Below are 19,686 nucleotides of genomic sequence, written 5' to 3'. Positions count from 1 at the left end.
GACACCATTCAGACACAGAATTGCTATAATGCTCAAATCTGATATTAAAACATTTAACTCTTTGGAACTGTCTACACTATGTCCTTGTATATTTTCTCTGCACAGCGCAATTTACCAGCAGTTCCATGTCTGAATGGTGTCTTATTCTCATCTGACGCATTTTTGGTCGGATTGGTCTGTAAATGTACTATGGGATCCTATGTGTGGAATAAGAAACTCGTATGAATCTCAAATAAGGATGAAGGACTAAGAACTTGTAGAGCTCTGGTCACACAATATAGTATACTTTTAACTCTTCAGGTGACACTTGGATCCATCCAGGACCGTTGATGTAGCTCTATTTTACAGATAAGGTGCTGCATTTTTATAATATTTTTTGAGTTTTACTGTTTTAAACCAATCAGAGATCAGCTTTAATTTTATAAACCGCTGTGGGGTAATGAAAGCTGAGCTCTGATTGGTTGCCATGAACAACTAGACAAGTTTGGCTTTCAGACACTTCTCTAAATGGAGCCAACTGTTTCCAGGTCTTTGCTCTCTGGTTAGCGCGCACCAAATAGTACAAGGTACAGAAAGTTGATTTTGTTGAAAGAAGAGAATTCTAATTCGAAAGAGAGTGTTTGCACTACATAATGGATAATCCGCTACTCTTGATTTCAATAATCCGGTGCCATCGCCAGGGCCGACTCACTCTCGAGTCCGTGCTCCCACAGTGGGAGCTCTACCAGTGACTTGCATTAGGAATATAATCGTTTAAGAACAAGCAGTGCAAGGATCTGTTATCTGTCCTCCAGTGCTCGGCCGTCAGTAGCGATTCTCCTTTGAGGAACATGGTCGTTGTATTTTCCTCCCCTGTTATGCTAGCCAACGGGTAATCTAATTGTAGTCGTCTGTAAAGTGAATCCAGACAATGTGGGATTTAGGTTTACAGATGAAGTTTGAAAATCCACAGCATTTATATGGTAAGATATAAGCAAAGGGGGATATTTATCATATTCCAGGGCTCTGTGCACTGGCGTAAGATGAAACCCCACCCTTCCGGCGCTCTGGCTTCCTGATGGATCCAGCGGGAAGGTTGTGCTGTCTTGCAAGGCTCAGAATGGGCTCAGGCTATAGTAAGTGCACCAGTGTGGGACAGATACTCCCTGTGCTGCCCACATCCCCTTCATGCCCTCCAGACCCAAATGGCTTGGAGGTGGCATAAAGGGGAAAATAATCACATAGATCCCATAGTCTTATGGCAGAGTTTCTAGCATCTGCCGCTTATATCAATGTTGGATAGGTAAACGCAACGTGCTCTGTTTTCCTATCTGTCTCTTTTCCATACCAGATAGGTGCATCCAGTGCACCCTTATGGCATCAAATGTGTCTGACTATAGCATAAATTTGCTAATATATGATCTTTTCTGCTGTAAGTAGCATGTCAGGTATAGGATGGGAACCATATGTAAATGTAATTCTGGATAAACCTTTTTTGTTTTCTTTCAGGTAAGTTATTACTTCCCCCTGAAGACTCTGTGGAGATCCTTCTTCGCCGCTTTAGTAGCGGCTTTTACATTGCGCTCCATTAACCCATTTGGCAACAGCCGCTTAGTCCTCTTTTATGTGGAGTTTCACGCTCCCTGGCATCTCTTGGAGCTGATCCCGTTCATTCTCCTGGGAATATTTGGAGGTTTATGGGGTGCCTTCTTCATTAGAGGGAATATCGCATGGTGCCGTAGAAGAAAGACTACTAAGCTGGGGCGCTATCCCGTGGCGGAGGTCCTAGTAGTCACAGCCATCACGGCAGTCATAGCCTTTCCTAATGACTACACCCGCACAAGCTCCAGTGAACTGATCTCCGAGCTTTTCAATGACTGCGGCTTGCTGGATTCTTCCCAACTTTGTGACTACAATAATGATTTCAACAGCACAAACGTGGGCAACCTGCCGGATCGCTCAGCCCGTAGTGGAGTGTACACTGCATTGTGGCAGCTGTCCTTGGCGCTGATCTTTAAAGCTGTTATCACCATCTTCACGTTTGGCATGAAGGTAAGATAATCCTATAATTCACCTCTAAAGGCTTGTGCCTAAATTTCAGATTTTTTTTTCGTGTCATGTTTAGCACATTTGGATTCATTTGTTAAATCTGGAGAAAGTTTACTGAAGGGAGAAGTGAAGTGGGTTGGAAAAAGTTGCACAAGTGGCACAAATTTGGCCCAGGTGGGACAATTGTGAGAAATTCTGAAGACCACTAAATGCAATGATACATCTTTCACTTTGGGGGTTAATTATCATATGCTGGCACCAATATATGTTGAAATCCCTACTCCTCTGCTGCAACTTATGTATCTGGAAGCTCCGGCATTTTGATGCATTCAAACCCCTATAATGTCTTCTCTGCATGTAGGTGCCCTCTGGACTCTTCATACCCAGCATGGCTGTGGGTGCAATAATGGGCAGGCTCATGGGAGTGTGCATGGAGCAGCTGGCCTTCTACCACCATGACTGGGCTATCTTCAAGGGATGGTGTAGCCAGGGGGCGGACTGCATTACTCCAGGCCTCTATGCTATGGTAGGAGCAGCTGCTTGTTTAGGTAAGTAAATCAATATGAAAGCAAATCTGGAAAAAAATGGTTAAATTGGTTCTTGTTCTGCAATACATTCATGGTGAAATTCACTATGAAATGGCATATAATTGCCTTCTAGATGATCATTGGTCTTTAACCTTCCAGGTGGAGCCACTCGCATGACAGTCTCCCTTGTAGTCATCATGTTTGAGTTGACTGGCGGATTGGAGTACATTGTGCCTTTAATGGCTGCGGCCATGACCAGCAAGTGGGTGGCAGATGCTTTGGGAAGGGAAAGTATCTACGATGCGCATATCCGCTTGAATGGTTACCCTTTTCTGGAGGCCAAAGAGGAGTTCAGCCATAAAACTCTCGCTATGGATGTCATGCGGCCGCGGCGTAACGACCCATCGCTGACCGTCATTACTCAAGATAGTATGACCGTGGCTGACATTGAGGCGGCCATTACTGAAACGACATACAGTGGGTTCCCCATCGTGGTTTCTCGAGAGTCTCAGAGGCTTGTGGGTTTCGTGCTGAGGCGCGATTTAATCATCTCCATTGGTAAGCAGACAACTTTATTCTAAAACCTATTTTACAACATACGACAGATGTATAAGCAGGTTCAGGTATCAGACCCACAGAGTCTGCTCTTTTTCTGAGAACTGAATGAGACCCTTATTTATGTCCTCAGTTTGGGTTTCAGTGCTGGAACCTCAAGTAACCACAAGAAGACTTCAAAGGAGATGTTCATATCAAATATGTGGGTCTTGTCTGTCACAAGTTTCCTATTTTTCTCATTTTCTTCCTTCAGAAAGTGCGAGGAAGAAGCAGGACGGCATAGTGAGCTCGTCCAGGATTTACTTCACAGAACATACTCCACCACAGCCGCCTACAGCACCACCGAGCCTAAAGCTCCGCAGTATCATGGACCTCAGTCCTTTCACCATCACAGACCAAACGCCCATGGAGATTGTGGTGGATATTTTCCGTAAGCTTGGACTACGGCAATGCCTAGTAACACATAACGGGTGAGAACATTTTATGTATCTGTGCTTCAGGAAATTTCACCTCTGCACACTAACTGAAAGGGATTGTCCTGTACTTACCTTCTCTAAGGCTCCCGGTCTCCCCTGTTTGTTTACAGTGGCACAGCCCCTCTGCTCTGACAACTTCCCTCCGCCTGGCACACCCACCCGTCCCCTGTACCAGCGCTGTATCTGGTGCTGGGATAGGGCATGGGTGGGCGCGCCAGGCGGAGGGAAGTTGTCAGGTGCTGCGACTAGACATTATTATAGGGTTTCCTGACGGAGGGACAGCTTACAAGAATGCTGAAAGTTAGAGCTCAAGAATAAATAAAAAGGGATTAGATAAAGTGATAAGTTTCCCTATTTGTTCTTATAAATTTGAAGTTAGATTTTGACAATTAAACTAAATCCTCTAGTAACTTCTCTGGGTAATCCGATTCCAAGTTTATGTCTATGGAGTACCCCTGCCACATGCATACATTTGCTATCATAAATAGTTGGTATTGGTAGTCATGACTCGTAAAGGAAATCTACCATCAAAGCCAGTGACACTTACTCATAGATCCAGGCACAGCGACTGTGGTAGTTTTCTTATATTTGTTATCCATTGCCTCTTTCTTCTTAAAATCAACTGTTAGAATAACGCTAATGAGCCAGAAGGGCTCTGGTGGTGTTACCAAAGCCCCTCCTTGCTGTAGATTCTCTGCTTTCCTAGCTTGTCCCCCCCCCCCCCTCCCTCTGCCTTTTGTATTCTCACACAGTGGGAGGGAGGTGGGAAGTGCTTCTGCACAGTGTAACATCTTGTGAATCTACAGTATGGAGGGACTGTGACAGCATCAAAGCGCTCTGACTCTTTAGCATACCGTATTCTTCGGACTATAAGGCACACCGGATTATAAGACGCACCATCAATAAATGCCTGATAAAATGTCTAGGTTCATATATAAGGCGCATCGGATTATAAGGCGCACCTGATTATAAGGATGAATGACCAGCAGGTGGCAGACCTGTGCACAGTCCAAGGTAGCTGTTGTCTGTAAGTACAATTCATATATAAGGCGCACTGGACTTGTAGTCCGAAAAGTACAGTAATTTTACAAGTTGATTCTAGAAGGCCATGGGTGACAAATATAAGAAGATTACCACAGCCACAGTGCCTGGTTTATGATGATTGATCTTTTGAATACTCCTGAAATTCTGGTTGTTGCCATTCACCTTGCAGTGGAGTGTGTCCCTTCATAGCCTGAATGTGAGGGGAGAGTGCAGGGCTTACCCCTCCTGTATAGGTGTCACTTTTAGTACTCGCTTACCGGTGAATTGAGTTTGCCACTTCCTAACGTGTCTTTCCCCTTTTCTTCCAGGAGATTATTGGGAATTATAACAAAGAAGGATGTTCTCAAGCACATAGCACAGATGGCCAACCAAGATCCCGACTCCATACTCTTCAACTGAAGCCCTGGATCCTGGAAAGCCTCCCCCATCCCCTGTACTATACGGTGTATTTTACACCTTTGGACTGTGAAGAGCGGTGTCTTGCTTCAAGTCTCGGAGCTCCCGGCACTTTATTTTGGGTGTTCGGCTAAAATGACAGCAAATTGCCTTCTGTGCAGGTTTCTGTGGATGCTGTCACCTGCCCTCGCCCCATGGGGCTTCATGTACTGTCTATTTAGTGGACGCTCCTGGCTGAAAAGTAAGAAGCTGAAATGCTAAAAGGAGAACTTGAGAAAGACGATGCACATTCAGTTAGGTAATCTATTTATTCATCTTTATCTGTAAAGGTCAATTAATATCACTGTATGCAACAAATGAAGGAGGACTTCATCCAAGTATTCTGTGCCAAGAAGTATATGACGATAATACCACTTACCCAGCCTTACTCTCCCCTCAGTCTCTCTGTATAACACGTTCTGATCTCTACCTGCACTATGGAAACTTCTGCCTCGGAGAATCTCGCGCCTCTTTATCTGTATTGAATCAGATCGCAGCTTTCCATCGCAGCTTTACTACGGGGCGCTCTGGATTTTCTAACAGATTCTAATCTTACTTGTATTTTCTAATGAAATTGGGTCCCAGATTATAGAATCACCATATATTCTAATTATTATTATTATTGATAGCACTTCAGGAAAATAAGAATAAGTGAAGATTTCTTTCATGTAATCCACTTAATCAGCTGACAGTGTTCCATCCGCCTTGACTGTCGACAAATAAATTTTTCTAAAGTACAACTATTTTACTCTGTGTAATTGCCTCACCTTAAGTTGAGGTTTTCTGTGTATCCTCTCAATGTTGTTGATTTAAAGTGTAACCTTTGTTTGAGGTGATGTTTACAACACTTCCCCCCCCCCCCTCCAGAATATTAAACTATTTAATATATTCTACTATTCTACTTGGTTTGCAAAATATCAGCCTGTAGTGCTCCCTCTGTAGTGTGACTCTATAGAGCTGACATCTGATCTCCCTGTGTTTGGTTACACAGCTTTGGGCAGTGAGGATTAACTTCTTTTGCATTCAGCTTGAGTGAAAATAATACTCATAGCATACTACAGCCAGGGAGAGAGTAGGAAGGGCTAATACTCACTGTTCAGAGTTGCGTAAACAAACAGAGATTAGGGGAGAGAATCCAGCCTGGTCAACCGATCAGCCCTGACAACGGAGAAGAAACACTGTTAATAAGGGACACATTGCTGTCTGTTGCTTTACAAACTAAGTAGAATTTCTTGTTGAAGTATATTAGAAAAATGTTCTGAAGCCCCCAAAACACACACACAACATATTACAATTCATCTGAAATGATATTTACTCTTCAAATGCATTAAGGGGAATATTATAATTGATGGACAACTCTCAGAGAACATAGAGCTGGATGCCGTTGGTTTCCATGTCCCATGTACTGACCTGAAGCAGTACAGTACCTATAGTTTTTTGCATACTGGTGTGCATGAGACCAATCTCTGATGAAAGAAATGGGGAGCGGCAATCTCTTGCACAAGGAATGAAAAATGGTAAATTCTCATTCCTCTGGTGGCCCCCACTTTTATGTAGAAATTCAGCGCAGATGATGGAAGTTATTGAACGTTCCAGGAGACATGATGGAGATCAAAGGAAAATTGTCTGTCCAGCTTTGTGACATGTCTGACCAACATAAATAGGAGCAGGACACAGGAATCGAGCTCAAAGACGGAGAAGAGTTACCAGGTTATAGTAAATTATACAGATACAGATAAACTACATAAAACCAACTATAACAATGACCACAAGATGGCAGCAAAGCACCATAATCATATAACAGATGTAGTAGGTAGAACACTGAAAAAGTTTTCCCCGTATAAAAAAAAAACTTAAAATTGCATTCAATTACTGTATTTCTCAATCTTTTGCTTTCCTCCTCTTTGTTACACATCAGATCCACATTATGAAGTTTAATATCTCCCTGCTGTGTGCTGTCACCCAGAGGAATCTATATTCTGGGATGTAACAGGGATGTTTCATATCAATTTCCTGGGACTAAACACTATGGGGGAGATTAATCAAAAGTGTCAGAACTGTTTTACTTTCAGGTTGCCCAATCAGTGCTCGGCTTTAATTTCATCAACAGCCGTGCGACAAATGAAAGCTGAGCTCTGATTGGTTGCCATGGGTGACTAGAATATTTCTTCTTCAGACACTTCTGATAAATCTCCCCCATTTGTGTTTATTTACGTGCGGATTTCTAACCCAAACTCCTGTTTTTTTTACCCATTGTGCTGAATAGTTTTGTGGAGCATGTGAGGAGTTAAGTCAGTCAACAGCGCCCCCTCGTGACCGCTGCCAGGCTCTCACTGTTATTTTTGGCTTTGATATTACAAAGATTATCATAGTTTAATCATTTATTTTTAAAGCTTCAAAATAACGGGAACCCATGTGCCCAACCTCTGGATATTAATATTATATACTCAGTATTTCATGTCCTATGTTTCTGTGTGTACTGACGCCTGGTGGAGAGTTGTGATCACTTGTAAATGGTCTAAAAGTCGCTGCAAAATGAATCTCTCCATTACTAGGAGACAAGAACTTATGAACAGCAAAACATATGAATTATGAAAATAGCTGCTGCATTTTGCTACTGTTTTAGGGTGCAGTCACACGTTACAGTTAAAACTGCATCACAATCAGCTTTGAGGTGGTTTTAGGTGCAGTTTTGTCAATTTCACAGGTGAAAGACATGAACGGAACGGGTGAATTTGATTTTGAATGAGAAAGCTGTTCCACAGATGTCATTCACTTGTTAAAATAAGTAATGCCACCTAAAGCCACCCCAAAACTAACTGTGAAGCAATTTTAACTGCAATGTGTGAACGCACCCTTAGAGGCCATTTGTTTCTCCATCAAAAAGGAAGAGTAGACGGCTTCTACTTAAAGGGGTTTTCCTAGATGTAAACCCTTATCCGATGCTTAGATGTTCCACATCAAATTTTCTTTTTAATTTTTTTATTTCACACTAGAAATTTTTTAATGCTATGAAGTTAATGGGGCACATTTTATAAGGCCTGCGGCACACATTCAGTTTTTCAGATGCAGTTTTTGATGCCCAAACCTGGAATGGAGTAAAAGTAGGAGGAGGAGCCGCACCTTTCAATTATTTGTCTCACCCATTGTGATCCACACCTGCTTTTGGCTTCAAAAACTGCATCTGAAAAACTGAACGTGTGTCATCACCCTAAGGTGCTTGCGCCAGTTTTCTGTTGAACATTGCACGTTCTAAAGGGGTTAAACAGAACTGCTGGGTCTAATTAGACCCGTTACAGCTCTGATCAGCACCACCAGTAACTGAGGCTCTTATAGATAAGAGAAAAAAATAAAGTAAAATAAAAAAATAAAATAAAATGTCCCCCAGTGGTCTTTTATGACCTCATGGTGGACATATAAAGTAAAAACACACACACACAAAATAAATATTTATAAATATTCACTTTTAACCCCAAATAAAAATAACACATTTTTTTTAAACAGCTCTATGTGTCCCAAAAAAAAAAGTTATGGCCCTTAAACCGGTTCATACGAAAATACCCTAAAACTGCATGGTCAATAGAGCCTTTTCAGGTCGCGTCACTAAGGGGTTAAGAAGTGTCTGCGCCACAATTGTGTAGCACGAGACCCTTTGTGTGGCAGCTGCGCTATTCTTTGTGCGACACAAATTTCTGTATTGAAGGGGGCGTTCCAGTACTCAGCATGGTAAAAGTGGCGCACAGTTCAACTAAGTCCGTCAGAAGTGTGTCACACGCCCATGTTAAAGGGGCCCCCCCAAAAAAAAGTGGTGCCAGATTCATGAATCTGGCACCCCCTGCATCATACACGGGTAACTGCAGATGGTACACACTGCACTGTTTGTGGGCCAATGAGTAACCTGCAGCACTGAAATCTCCTACAAATCCCCCGGTATTTCCTGCTTCAGACTCTGTGCCTGACCACAAGTCCTGAGGACGGGGGTTTACTGGAGATGCTTCATCCATCCACATAAGGTCCTCAGCATCATATTGGGCATGTCCAAGTCCCTCATCCCAGCTACTGGATAATAAAACCCCAACAAGTTCTGTCCCCTTAGCCAATATTAAAGCTGGCAAAGATTATGTGAAAAAGTAATGTGTCCAACACTCTTACACGTCTCTACTGGAAATGTGCAATGGATTATATCTGACAGTAAAGATTCCAGTTATAAACAGGTTCTGATATGGACATCACACCAAGGGGTATCAAGGGCTCATTGTGAGGGACACAGGGCGAGCACCCCACAACGCCGCCTGTGACACATGTACTATCATCTCCAGCAAGCCCTGGTACCATAACACCAAGTCCCCTTGGGGCACCACACTACGCCCATAGACCAGCAAGCCCTGGTACCATAACACCAAGTCCCCTCTGGGCACCACACTACGCCCATAGAACAGCAATCCCTGGTACCATAACACCAAGTCCCCTTGGGGCACCACACTACACCCACAGACTAGCAAGCCCTGGCACCATAACACCAAGTCCCCTCTGGGCACCACACTACACCCACAGACTAGCAAGCCCTGGCACCATAACACCAAGTCTCCTTGGGGCACCACACTACGCCCATAGACTAGCAAGCCCTGGTACCATAACACCAAGTCCCCTCTGGGCACCACACTACGCCCATAGAACAGCAATCCCTGGTACCATAACACCAAGTCCCCTCTGGGCACCACACTACACCCACAGACTAGCAAGCCCTGGCACCATAACACCAAGTCCCCTCTGGGCACCACACTACACCCACAGACTAGCAAGCCCTGGCACCATAACACCAAGTCTCCTCTGGGCACCACACTACGCCCATAGACCAGCAAGCCCTGGCACCATAACACCAAGTCCCCTCTGGGCACCACACTAAGCCCATAGACCAGCAAGCCCTGGTACCATAACAGCAAGTCCCCTTGGGGCACCACACTACGCCCATAGACCAGCAAGCCCTGGTACCATAACACCAAGTCCCCTCTGGGCACCACACTACGCCCATAGAACAGCAATCCCTGGTACCATAACACCAAGTCCCCTCTGGGCACCACACTACACCCACAGACTAGCAAGCCCTGGCACCATAACACCAAGTCCCCTCTGGGCACCACAGTACACCCACAGACTAGCAAGCCCTGGCACCATAACACCAAGTCCCCTTTGGGCACTACACTACACCCACAGACTAGCAAGCCCTGGCACCATAACACCAAGTCCCCTCTGGGCACCACACTACGCCCATAGACCAGCAAGCCCTGGCACCATAACACCAAGTCCCCTCTGGGCACCACACTACGCCCATAGACCAGGAAGCCCTGGTACCATAAGACCAAGTCCCCTCTGGGCACCACACTACGCCCATAGACCAGCAAGCCCTGGTACCATAACACCAAGTCCCCTCTGAGCACCACGCCAGGCCCATAGCCTAGCAAACCCTGGTAACATAACACCAAGTCCCCTCTGGGCACCACGCTACGCCCATCGATCAGTTCTCGGCAGTGGATGAACTGAGAAAAGAACTTGAAGTAGATTTCTCAGTTCTCTGTGTAGTGGCTGAACTTGGTCATTGCAGCTTGGCTTTCATTCAGATGAAAAGCAGGTTGTCTGCATTAACATGGTCTTTTTTAGCCACTAATCTGTGGGGTGCAGAGTCTTGGACCTACACAAATCTGATTATCTATTCTATGGATTGGAATGGAAAACACCTTCAATGAATGTTTGTTTCCAAACTTTATATAACATTTGTATTTGCTTGTATATGAAAGCCCAAGAGGACTTGGATCTACTCTCCTGCACTCACATGATGCAGCGAGTTTGATCCAGTGCATGATGTTACCCAGGCTATCTGTGACTGTCTGAATAAACCCTATACTTACTGGTGATCAGTTCTTCAGCAACAGGATCTGGTCCCATCGCTGTACACGGATAGCCAATGACTTGGAGAACATCTTCCACCAAGTTGGGTAACTATTCGAGTTACTCTGCTTATGTTATCAAATGTAAATCTAGCATCTCTTTAGATTTTTTAGGCTTTGTTACATTCCCTACAAGAAATGGGCTCTGTTACATCATTCCTATTGAGGAACCTCGTATCACAAAGTAAGGAGGTGATGGATCCATCACTTTGTTCCCGAATGCATTGACCATTATTCCTATTATTCTCCTCTTTTATTGGCAATGGGCTCGTTAATAGCCGTCTATTAATGAGTATAGGTTACATAACGAGTGCCCGCAATCATTTCCAGTGGTAATCAATGGGCAGACGCTCCCGCTGGGCAAGTGATTGCAGCTTGCAATGTATGCACAGGACATGAGAGCCTCACAATTGTAATCATAGCTTTCAGTGCCGGCAATTGTAGAATACAAGGAGCTGAGATTAATACTTGTTACACTGAAGCTCTGTGTGTGCTGATATAATAAACCAAATGGTATCTATGACGTGAGCTGTTGACAGATGGTATACACTCCTATACATGACTTATCAAGTATATAGGAATTTGTATCCACTATTCACCACTGTAATCTTTTTGATTTGTTGATATGTGTTTATACAGGTAATTACAATACATACAATGGCACAGTCTGGGGAGAGGGAGGTGACATCTGTTTTTAAAAAAGGGAATGCTATATAATGACCGTACATGAAGGAGCCGAGCACATGCAAGTGCAACATCCCCACTAGCCCAACAGCATTCAGGGACAGCAGGAACCTGAACCTGGAGTGGCTGGCTATGATGGTGGCTAGGACGCAGGAAGGAAGCCATAGATTCTATAGTAGACCTCATTTGCACCTGCCTGGGCTGGCCGGTCAGAGGCAAGAAGAGGGGGAGGCCACGTGTGTAGAAAGTACTCCCCTTTGGCACTTACAGGAACATCGTGGACCAGTTGTCGGCTTTGCTGGGAAGATCTCCTTTGAGCCAGGTGGGCTCTGCTGCATCTGCAGCAATCTGCAACCATGAAAAAAAAATCTGTATTATTTATACCAATACCAATTTTATCTAAATCAATTTATGATGTAAAAAAAAGGGGCCAAGGGCTGGGATGTGATATTAAGTCCATCACTGGTAAGCCATATCACCCATATTCTAAAATAGCTGTAATAAAGTTAAATTCTACTCATTTATCTACAGATTGCATTTTGGTATCAAAAACAAACAGCCTGGGAGCATCCAGTGCCAATTCCCAACTTCCCAGCATTCCCTAGGTGACTTGCCTATTGCCAGCTGGACCAGAAGCAGATTGTGTAACCAGGGAAGACTGAGATCTCCAATGTCTTGAGGCAGGCCTGAAAAGAGAAGGTGTCAGAGAAAAGTAGCCATTAACAAACTATAGAGAATTCAGAAGAAATCACCCCTCCTGGACTAACCTTACCCCCACCACATACACCAGGATTCTGAGGAGATGTCATCAGGGTGATGTCCTATTGATGTCAGACGTGCCGTCTTGGCTGCGTTTGCAGATGCAAATGCAGACCAAGCAGCACCCACCAGGGCCGGGCGTGGCCCGATCGCTTCGGCGTTTCTATGGTAACACCTGCGATCAGGAACGAGCCGCCGGTGTTTTGCGTTAATGCAAAACACCGGCGGCTTGCAGACAAAACGGCACTTTTGCCACCACTCTTAAGGATCTATGTAGGAGCAGAGGACATGTCACATCTAGCCTGCTTCCATAATACTGCAATAGGAGGTAGATGCAGGAGAGAAAATCATATCCCTATGTAGGGCTGACCTACTAGACCCGGTCTGGTAGGAAGGTGTTGATGTCATCTGTCACTGTACTATGATGGATGCCAATACCCATTTACTGTATATACTGGAATATATAGTATAGACCAAAAGTTTGGACACACCTTGTCATTCAAAGAGTTTTCTGTATTTTCTTTGTAGTGCTTGATGGGTTTTACTACTGCACTTGGGGACACTTTAATGGCCACTCGTTTTTCTTTACTTAGAATTTGTATTAGCTGCTAGAAAAAAGCAGCTAACAGTCTATTCAGTAGAACTATCAGCTTTGTATCCACCTGACTTCTGCACAACACAACTGATGGTCCCAACCCCATTTATAAGGCAAGAAATCCCACTTATAACCGCTGACAGGGCACCTGTGATGTGAAAACCTTTTCAGGTGACTACCTCTTGAAGATCATCGAGATCATCAAGAGATGCCAAGAGTGTGCAAAGCAGTAACCAAAGCAAAAGGAACCTAGAATATGAGACATATTTTCAGGTTTCACACTTTTTTGTTAAGTATATAATTCCACATGTATTACTTCATAGTTTTGTTGCCTTCAGTGTGAATCTACAATTGTTATAGTCATGAAAATACAGAAAACTCTTTGAATGAAAACATGTATCCAAACTTTTGGTCTGTACTGTAAATCGACCTGAGTGTAAGCCAAGGCCCCTAATTTTACCACAAATAACTGGGAAAACATATTGACTTGAGTATAAGCCTAGGGTGGGAAATGCATTGGTCACAGCCTCCCTAAGTAATGAAATGCCCTGCAGCCTCAATAATGATGAAACGTCCTGCAGCCCCTCGGTGTAGACAAATAATAAACTTACGTACTCCCCTTCCGATGCTGTCTGTTTCCGGTTTCATTTTCTTTGAACAGCTGATCTTTGGGGATTTTGAGGATTGGACCCCGACTTTTCGGATATTGAGGACCTATCCTTGGGATATCCATATTTTTTTTTATCCTTGAAGCCCCTTCCGATAGATTAGTGTCATTTGTAGATCCGTCTCTTCACACATTGAGTGGATGCAGATGGTGTCCCTTGTGTTGTTAGGGACACAGCCCATGGGATGCTGCTTTCTGCATGGCTAATCCTTCATCTGCACCATATGATAAACTTCTGCTCCATCAGATAATGAGTGACCGGGAATAGTCATCTGCACGCCTCACATGGGAGCAGTTATATTTATCTTCCCTAAGAGCGAGCATTTATCACTGCTATAATACCACATTGTACTCATTCATCTCTCCTTGTACAGACGAGACGAGTGCCCCACCGACTGCAGACTCATTGTTCTCATTCCCATAATAACGCTGTAAAGTCATGAAGATGTCACCCTGTTAATATAATCTCTATTTTGCAGATCTGATTTTAAAAAAATAAACTTTTTGTTTGCAGACATTTTTTGTTTTGCAGTTTTTTTTTACAATTTACAACTTTTGTATTTTTTTTATTCCCTGAACTGAAGGGGGCAGTATAACAACTATCCACTGTAAACCCTACAGAAGGACGGGCACTATTATAGCTATTAATAACTCAAGGGAGTGGGGGGCACTATAATAAAACTTATGGGACAGTATAGTAAATCTATAGGGGGCACGTTACCTGCAAAGCAACAGAGCCATGATCAATTTTATGTTTGGATACCATGTATATTATTATTCTAAGATAAAGAATTTCAAAATGTGACTTTTTTTGCTACATCAATGTACAACCCTGGCTTTGAAGGGGTTACCATTTTTCTTCATTGACTTTTCCAAGGTTGATGAATAGAACATAAATAAAACAGTAGCAGTTATAAGGAGCATTACCTAAAATTAGGGAGCAGCCAAATAATCCACTGTATGAGGTTTTACAGCGCAGTTCTCTAACCTTCCAGCAGGTGGAGCTTATGTATTTTATATACAATGAGGAAAAGCCACGTTTCCAGTAACACCTATCACCGTGTAGGGTAAGGTAATGCTCCCGCATGCCATGCATATCCAAAATCAAGAAATTATCACATTTAAATCACAGGCCCAACGATCAAAAAAATACTATTATTTACACTATTTATACCCAAGAAATTTTATATTTACTTTTTCTTTAATTTTTAAGACTTTTAACATGACTTAATTTAACGTGCTTATTTGCACCTTTTTTTTATGCGTCTAAGACAGTCTTGCCAATGTCTAGTTTTCTGCAGTGTTATCACCTGAATCCAGATTTTAAAGATTTTTAAACAACACAAAAACATTTTTGTGCAAATCTAAAGCTGCCCCTGACCCGGCGTAGAAATGAGCTTAGAACTGATTGTGACTTTTGGAGACTTTTGTTTTAAAAATTGCAAATTCACTGAAGACCAAGTGTTACTGATACATCTGACCAGCAGTGAAGTCCATCACTGGTAAGACCTCCCTTTTGTGTGACCCATTTGCCAAAATAACTGTTATAGTGTTAAGGGACTCTGTCCCCGGCTTTTATACCACTTCACCAACTGCACCCTCATGTAGCAGATGATATATACTTTTTAGCCTTCCTTTTTTATGTAAAATTCTACCCATTTATCTATAAACCATAAATTACCTCCAAACCCATTTGCAAACGAGATGAGAAGCTGAGTACCTGAGATGACACTCAGAGGATGGAGGGGAGAGCCTCACTTCAGTTAGGACAATGCTGGTGTCATTTTAAACATTAAACATTAAACATTTAAACAATTCAGACCACATCAGGATTGTTGTTCTGTGAGCTATGGAACTGGCGATGTGGACAGTAAAAGAGTCATTTGAAAATCCAAGTTGCACATGAATATCCGATGTAAGAAGGCATGATCCAAGGTTCTATTGGACCAAAGTTATGGTAGTGTGAACACTCCACTTCCAGGCTCTTAATATTATATGATATATCCAGATTGATGGGATCTGAAGAGATTTGCCTAAAATTTAAATTGGTCACGATGGAGCTGAACATAGTTTGAAAAGTGGATGGGACATCTTCCGTAGCAGCTGTCTCCACTAACCCCATGGACCCTCACATTATGCCACTTCCCCCTTTTGTCCATGATTTCCACAATGCTCTGTTGGTCCTGGAAAATCTTTCTTGTGAAGTGACTCAGTAATGGATCCCTTTAAGTGAAAGCAGGAGCTTGACCATCTGATCAAACTGATCAGATCCCACCCCTGTGCCAGTGTAATAAAGAGGTTGAATACTATGATTTTGGGGCATGGGCCCTGTTTTCTGGCAGGTCTTAACTTCTCTATAATGTCCACCATGCTGCTGTTTTTGGTGTATAGTGAGAGGAGCAGGATTTCCACTGATTTGTTTGATGCATGTAATAGAAATTTCATTGCAGATTAGAAAATTTACAAAATATGGAGCTTGCAGGTCTTACAGAATACACATATTGGGGGACATTTATTATGGGTTCTATGCCAGAAAACTGCCAGCAATTCAGTATATTCCCCCCTTACACCATTTCCATACTTCCATCTTCATCATATGCCAGCACGCTTTGACTTATTCTGAAAACCCCAGTAAGGGAGCGGTCACACGTTCAGTTCAGATGCAGTTTTTGATGCCCAAACCTGGAATGGAGTAAAAGGAGGAGGAGGAGCCGCACCTTCCAATTATTTGTCTCAACCATTATGATTCATACCTGCTTTTGGCTTTAGAAACTGCTTTTGAAAAACTGAATGTGTGGACGCACCCTCAATGTAGAGAGTGATGGCGATTAAACCTTAGAGATGGTGTCTGCAGGACCCCAACAGTTCCTCTCCATTAGGGCGCGTTCACACGGTGAGTTTTCATTTAGTTGCGGCCAAAATAGCATGTGAAGAACAATATATATGTGTGTGAAGAACACATTGCAGATGTTTAAATACATCTGCAATGTGTTCTTCACACATATATATTGTTCTTCACATGCTATTTTGGCCGCACCGTTACGCGCGTATCTCCCGACAAGTAAGCAGATGTGCCGAACATCTGTAATCTATTCTGCACTGTGTTCTGCACTGTGTTTTTCTCTTAAATGATCCTGTGGTCACTGTTTTCACTGTGTTCACTGTTTTTATTCTATTCTTCACTGTTCTTCACATCTGCTAAATTGTCGGGAGATAATATACGCGCGGAACAGTGAAGAATAGATCGCAGATGTTTGCAACTTATCAGAAGACATTATTTTTTAATTAAATAACACATTTTAATCCCAAACCATGGTCCCTTTGAAAAATGCTCGAGTCTCCCATTGACTCGCGTGTGAAAAAAGCGCCGAAAACGCAAAAAAAACGCTAACAACACGCGCGTGAAAAACGCAAAAACGCTAATTACTCCAAGGAAAAATGGAACAAAAACGCAGCCAAAAACGTCAGTTTTTCACGCATTGCACCCTGACGTGAAACGCAACGCTAGTGTGGAAGAGGCCTTAGTCTTTACAAAAATATATATACAATCCACACTTAAAACACCTGTAATTCATTGGATTTAGTGGTTTATTCTTTGATTTCACCACTGCCCGGTCTTATTCATATTAAGAGGAGGCTGTGGTACTTATAATATGGAAACGGTGTCAATGATTTGGGGGCTGCCAAATATCCATACACCTCCACAACCAAAGGTTTTCTGTACATGTGAATATGCTGCACTTTCATGTCATATACACGATTTCTTCTGCTTCCCAGGAGTAATTACAATGCAGATCAATGATTGCGAGTGCACATCCAGAGCTGCCACATATACAGAACCTATAGATGACATGTGTCTGAGGCGTACACACAATCCTTTAACAATCCTTCCATGAAGTTATGACTGAATTTCAGCTTCTTCACATGTTCCAGTGGAAATGTCAAAATCCATTAGCATATCATAGCCTATAGACCCCACTGCTGAATAAAGCACTGTGTACTGAATGTACAATCACTCATTCACTTTCCTCCTCTGTCAATACAGTGGATGACATCTCATCATATCACACATCGGATGGATTACTAAGGAGCTTGGTGATTTCGATCTACGGTAACACTCTGCTTTATCTGTCTCAGTAATGGGCTTCTGTTTGGAGCGTGTAAAACAGATTGGGGCATATTTACTGAAGGCTTTGCGCCAGTTTTCTCTCGGACTTTCTAGTTTCTTTCTTCTTGCACAGGTATTTAAGAAGTGTCTGCGCCACATTTGCGTTGCGGCTGCACTAGTCTTCATTCAATACAAATTTCTGCACTGTAGAGGGCGTTCCGGTTCTCAGTGGGACCGTGTGCCAGGTTTATCATGCAAAGTTTGGACAGAATTGTGTTGCACGTCCTATGTTAAAGGTACACCAAAAAAAAGTGGTGAACTCTGGCGCAGGGGGCGCCAGATTCATGAAGAATGCGCCCCCTGCACACTACACAGGCAAACTGCACATAGTACACACTGCACTGTTCTTAATAAATGCATCCCATTATGTTTTACTATCAAGTTAATTACAATACAGCCTTGGTGCCTTGTGTTGGTTGTCTTATACCCAGTGCCGTATATCAATAGGAATCTGTGATAATTGTTTATAAGTAAGATCGGTTTAGTAATTACGAAGAAACACACCTCCATTCACTCCCAAGAACACAATTGTTGACTAACACAGACAAAGCCTTGAATTGTTTGACAGAGTACTTTTTGTTTAGTTTTTCCTTGATTAACGTGCATACATAATTTTTTATTTTTTTATCTGACTTTGATATATGAGGGCTTGATATATGTGGTAAAAGATGTATTTCCCAGTAGGTTAGGTTAGGTAAGGTTAGGTTGGTGTGTGTGTGTGTGTGTGTGTGTAGCCCCTCTGTGCTGTAGCTTCACAGGCTGTTACACTGTCTCCTGAAGAAGCATCGGCGAAACGCGCGTCGGGGTGTGCCTGCTCGCTCTTCCTCCTGTCTGCCCTCTGTCACCATGCCTGCGGGTAAGTGCAATATGCTAAGCCATTAATTACATACACCGGAAGGTACCTCCGGGGTACTAAACAGGCTAGGTTTGCACTGTGACTTACCCCCTTTTACTTTTCTGGCCCTATTATTGGGCATTTGCCACCATATCTATTTACATATTTTTACCTATGGGGCTTTAGACGTAGGGGGGCCGTTTTGGTACTCTGTGTGGTCCCAATTGTCATCGGGGACACCTGGTTCCCTTGGTATATGTTTAATACGACCTGTGTGTATATTTATATGTTTGACTTGGAATATTATGAATAAAATGATATGTGTTTTTTCAAGTAATGATTTGCCTAGCTCGTTTTTCTGCTGATATTTACTATTTGAATTGTTGAGAGCTGGTTTAGTGTATTTGATACCGGGGCATTCTTTGGTTCTGCTGTTACACTGTCTCCCCCTGCTCCATCAGCACCTCCCCACTCCCTCCGCCTGCTGTAATCTCACACAGTGGACAAAAGGAAATGCTCCAGTGTAACAGCCCGTAAAGCTACAGCACAGAGGTTCTCTGGAACGCCCCCTTCTGGTTCATTAGCATCATTTTCAAAGTTGATTTTAGAAAAAAGAAGGCCATGGATAACAAATATAAGAAGATTACCACAGTCTCGGTGTCTGCATCTCTGAGCAAGTGGCCCTGTTTTTTCAAGCTTCATTTTGATGGTATATTAACCTCAGTTGAACTTATAGGTATCTACGTGTCTCAGTGTCACTCCCATTATTGTTTTGCAGAGTCTAACAATTGAAAGACAAAGGGAGTAATGACTGTGGTATGTGCAGTGAATTGTCACTGGTGCCCCTGCGACACATGTCTCAGGTCGCAGGCACACCCATGTGCCTCCGTGTGCTCCTTTGTCTCACTTACCTTGCCGGGCGCCAGCACCATCTCCCACGGCCTGGCGCTAATTGGTGCTGGCCGGCT

At 43.1% G+C, this 19,686-nt stretch overlaps 2 protein-coding genes across 5 annotated transcripts in view; one reads left to right on the top strand and one right to left on the bottom strand.

The window, feature by feature from the left end:
• Positions 1-5,805, top strand: part of CLCN5 (chloride voltage-gated channel 5) — a 32,100-nt gene extending 26,295 nt beyond the window's left edge. For all 3 annotated transcript variants that reach the window (XM_072124247.1, XM_072124248.1, XM_072124249.1), the window contains exons 10-14: positions 1,489-2,031; positions 2,390-2,576; positions 2,715-3,113; positions 3,364-3,580; positions 4,939-5,805. In XM_072124247.1, the coding sequence (XP_071980348.1) occupies positions 1,489-2,031; positions 2,390-2,576; positions 2,715-3,113; positions 3,364-3,580; positions 4,939-5,029 (1,437 nt within the window). In that variant the 3' untranslated portion in view covers positions 5,030-5,805. The remainder of the gene's footprint in view (positions 1-1,488; positions 2,032-2,389; positions 2,577-2,714; positions 3,114-3,363; positions 3,581-4,938) is intronic.
• The window catches only part of RPS4X (ribosomal protein S4 X-linked), a 501,937-nt gene that overhangs the window by 436,880 nt on the left and 45,371 nt on the right, over positions 1-19,686 (bottom strand). The window contains exon 1 of one of the 2 annotated variants that reach the window (XM_072124255.1): positions 2,795-2,799. The exons of the other annotated variant lie outside the window; for it this stretch is intronic. Within the exon in view, the coding sequence (XP_071980356.1) occupies positions 2,795-2,796 (2 nt within the window). The 5' untranslated portion in view covers positions 2,797-2,799. Of the gene's footprint in view, positions 1-2,794; positions 2,800-19,686 lie in introns of those variants that run through there. 2 annotated transcript variants of the gene reach the window in all.

Source organism: Engystomops pustulosus, chromosome 9 (assembly GCF_040894005.1).
Source record: "Engystomops pustulosus chromosome 9, aEngPut4.maternal, whole genome shotgun sequence".
NCBI classification, from domain to species: domain Eukaryota; kingdom Metazoa; phylum Chordata; class Amphibia; order Anura; family Leptodactylidae; genus Engystomops; species Engystomops pustulosus.
Note: the sequence above shows the minus strand (reverse complement) of the source record. Positions and strands in the feature narration are given on the sequence as shown.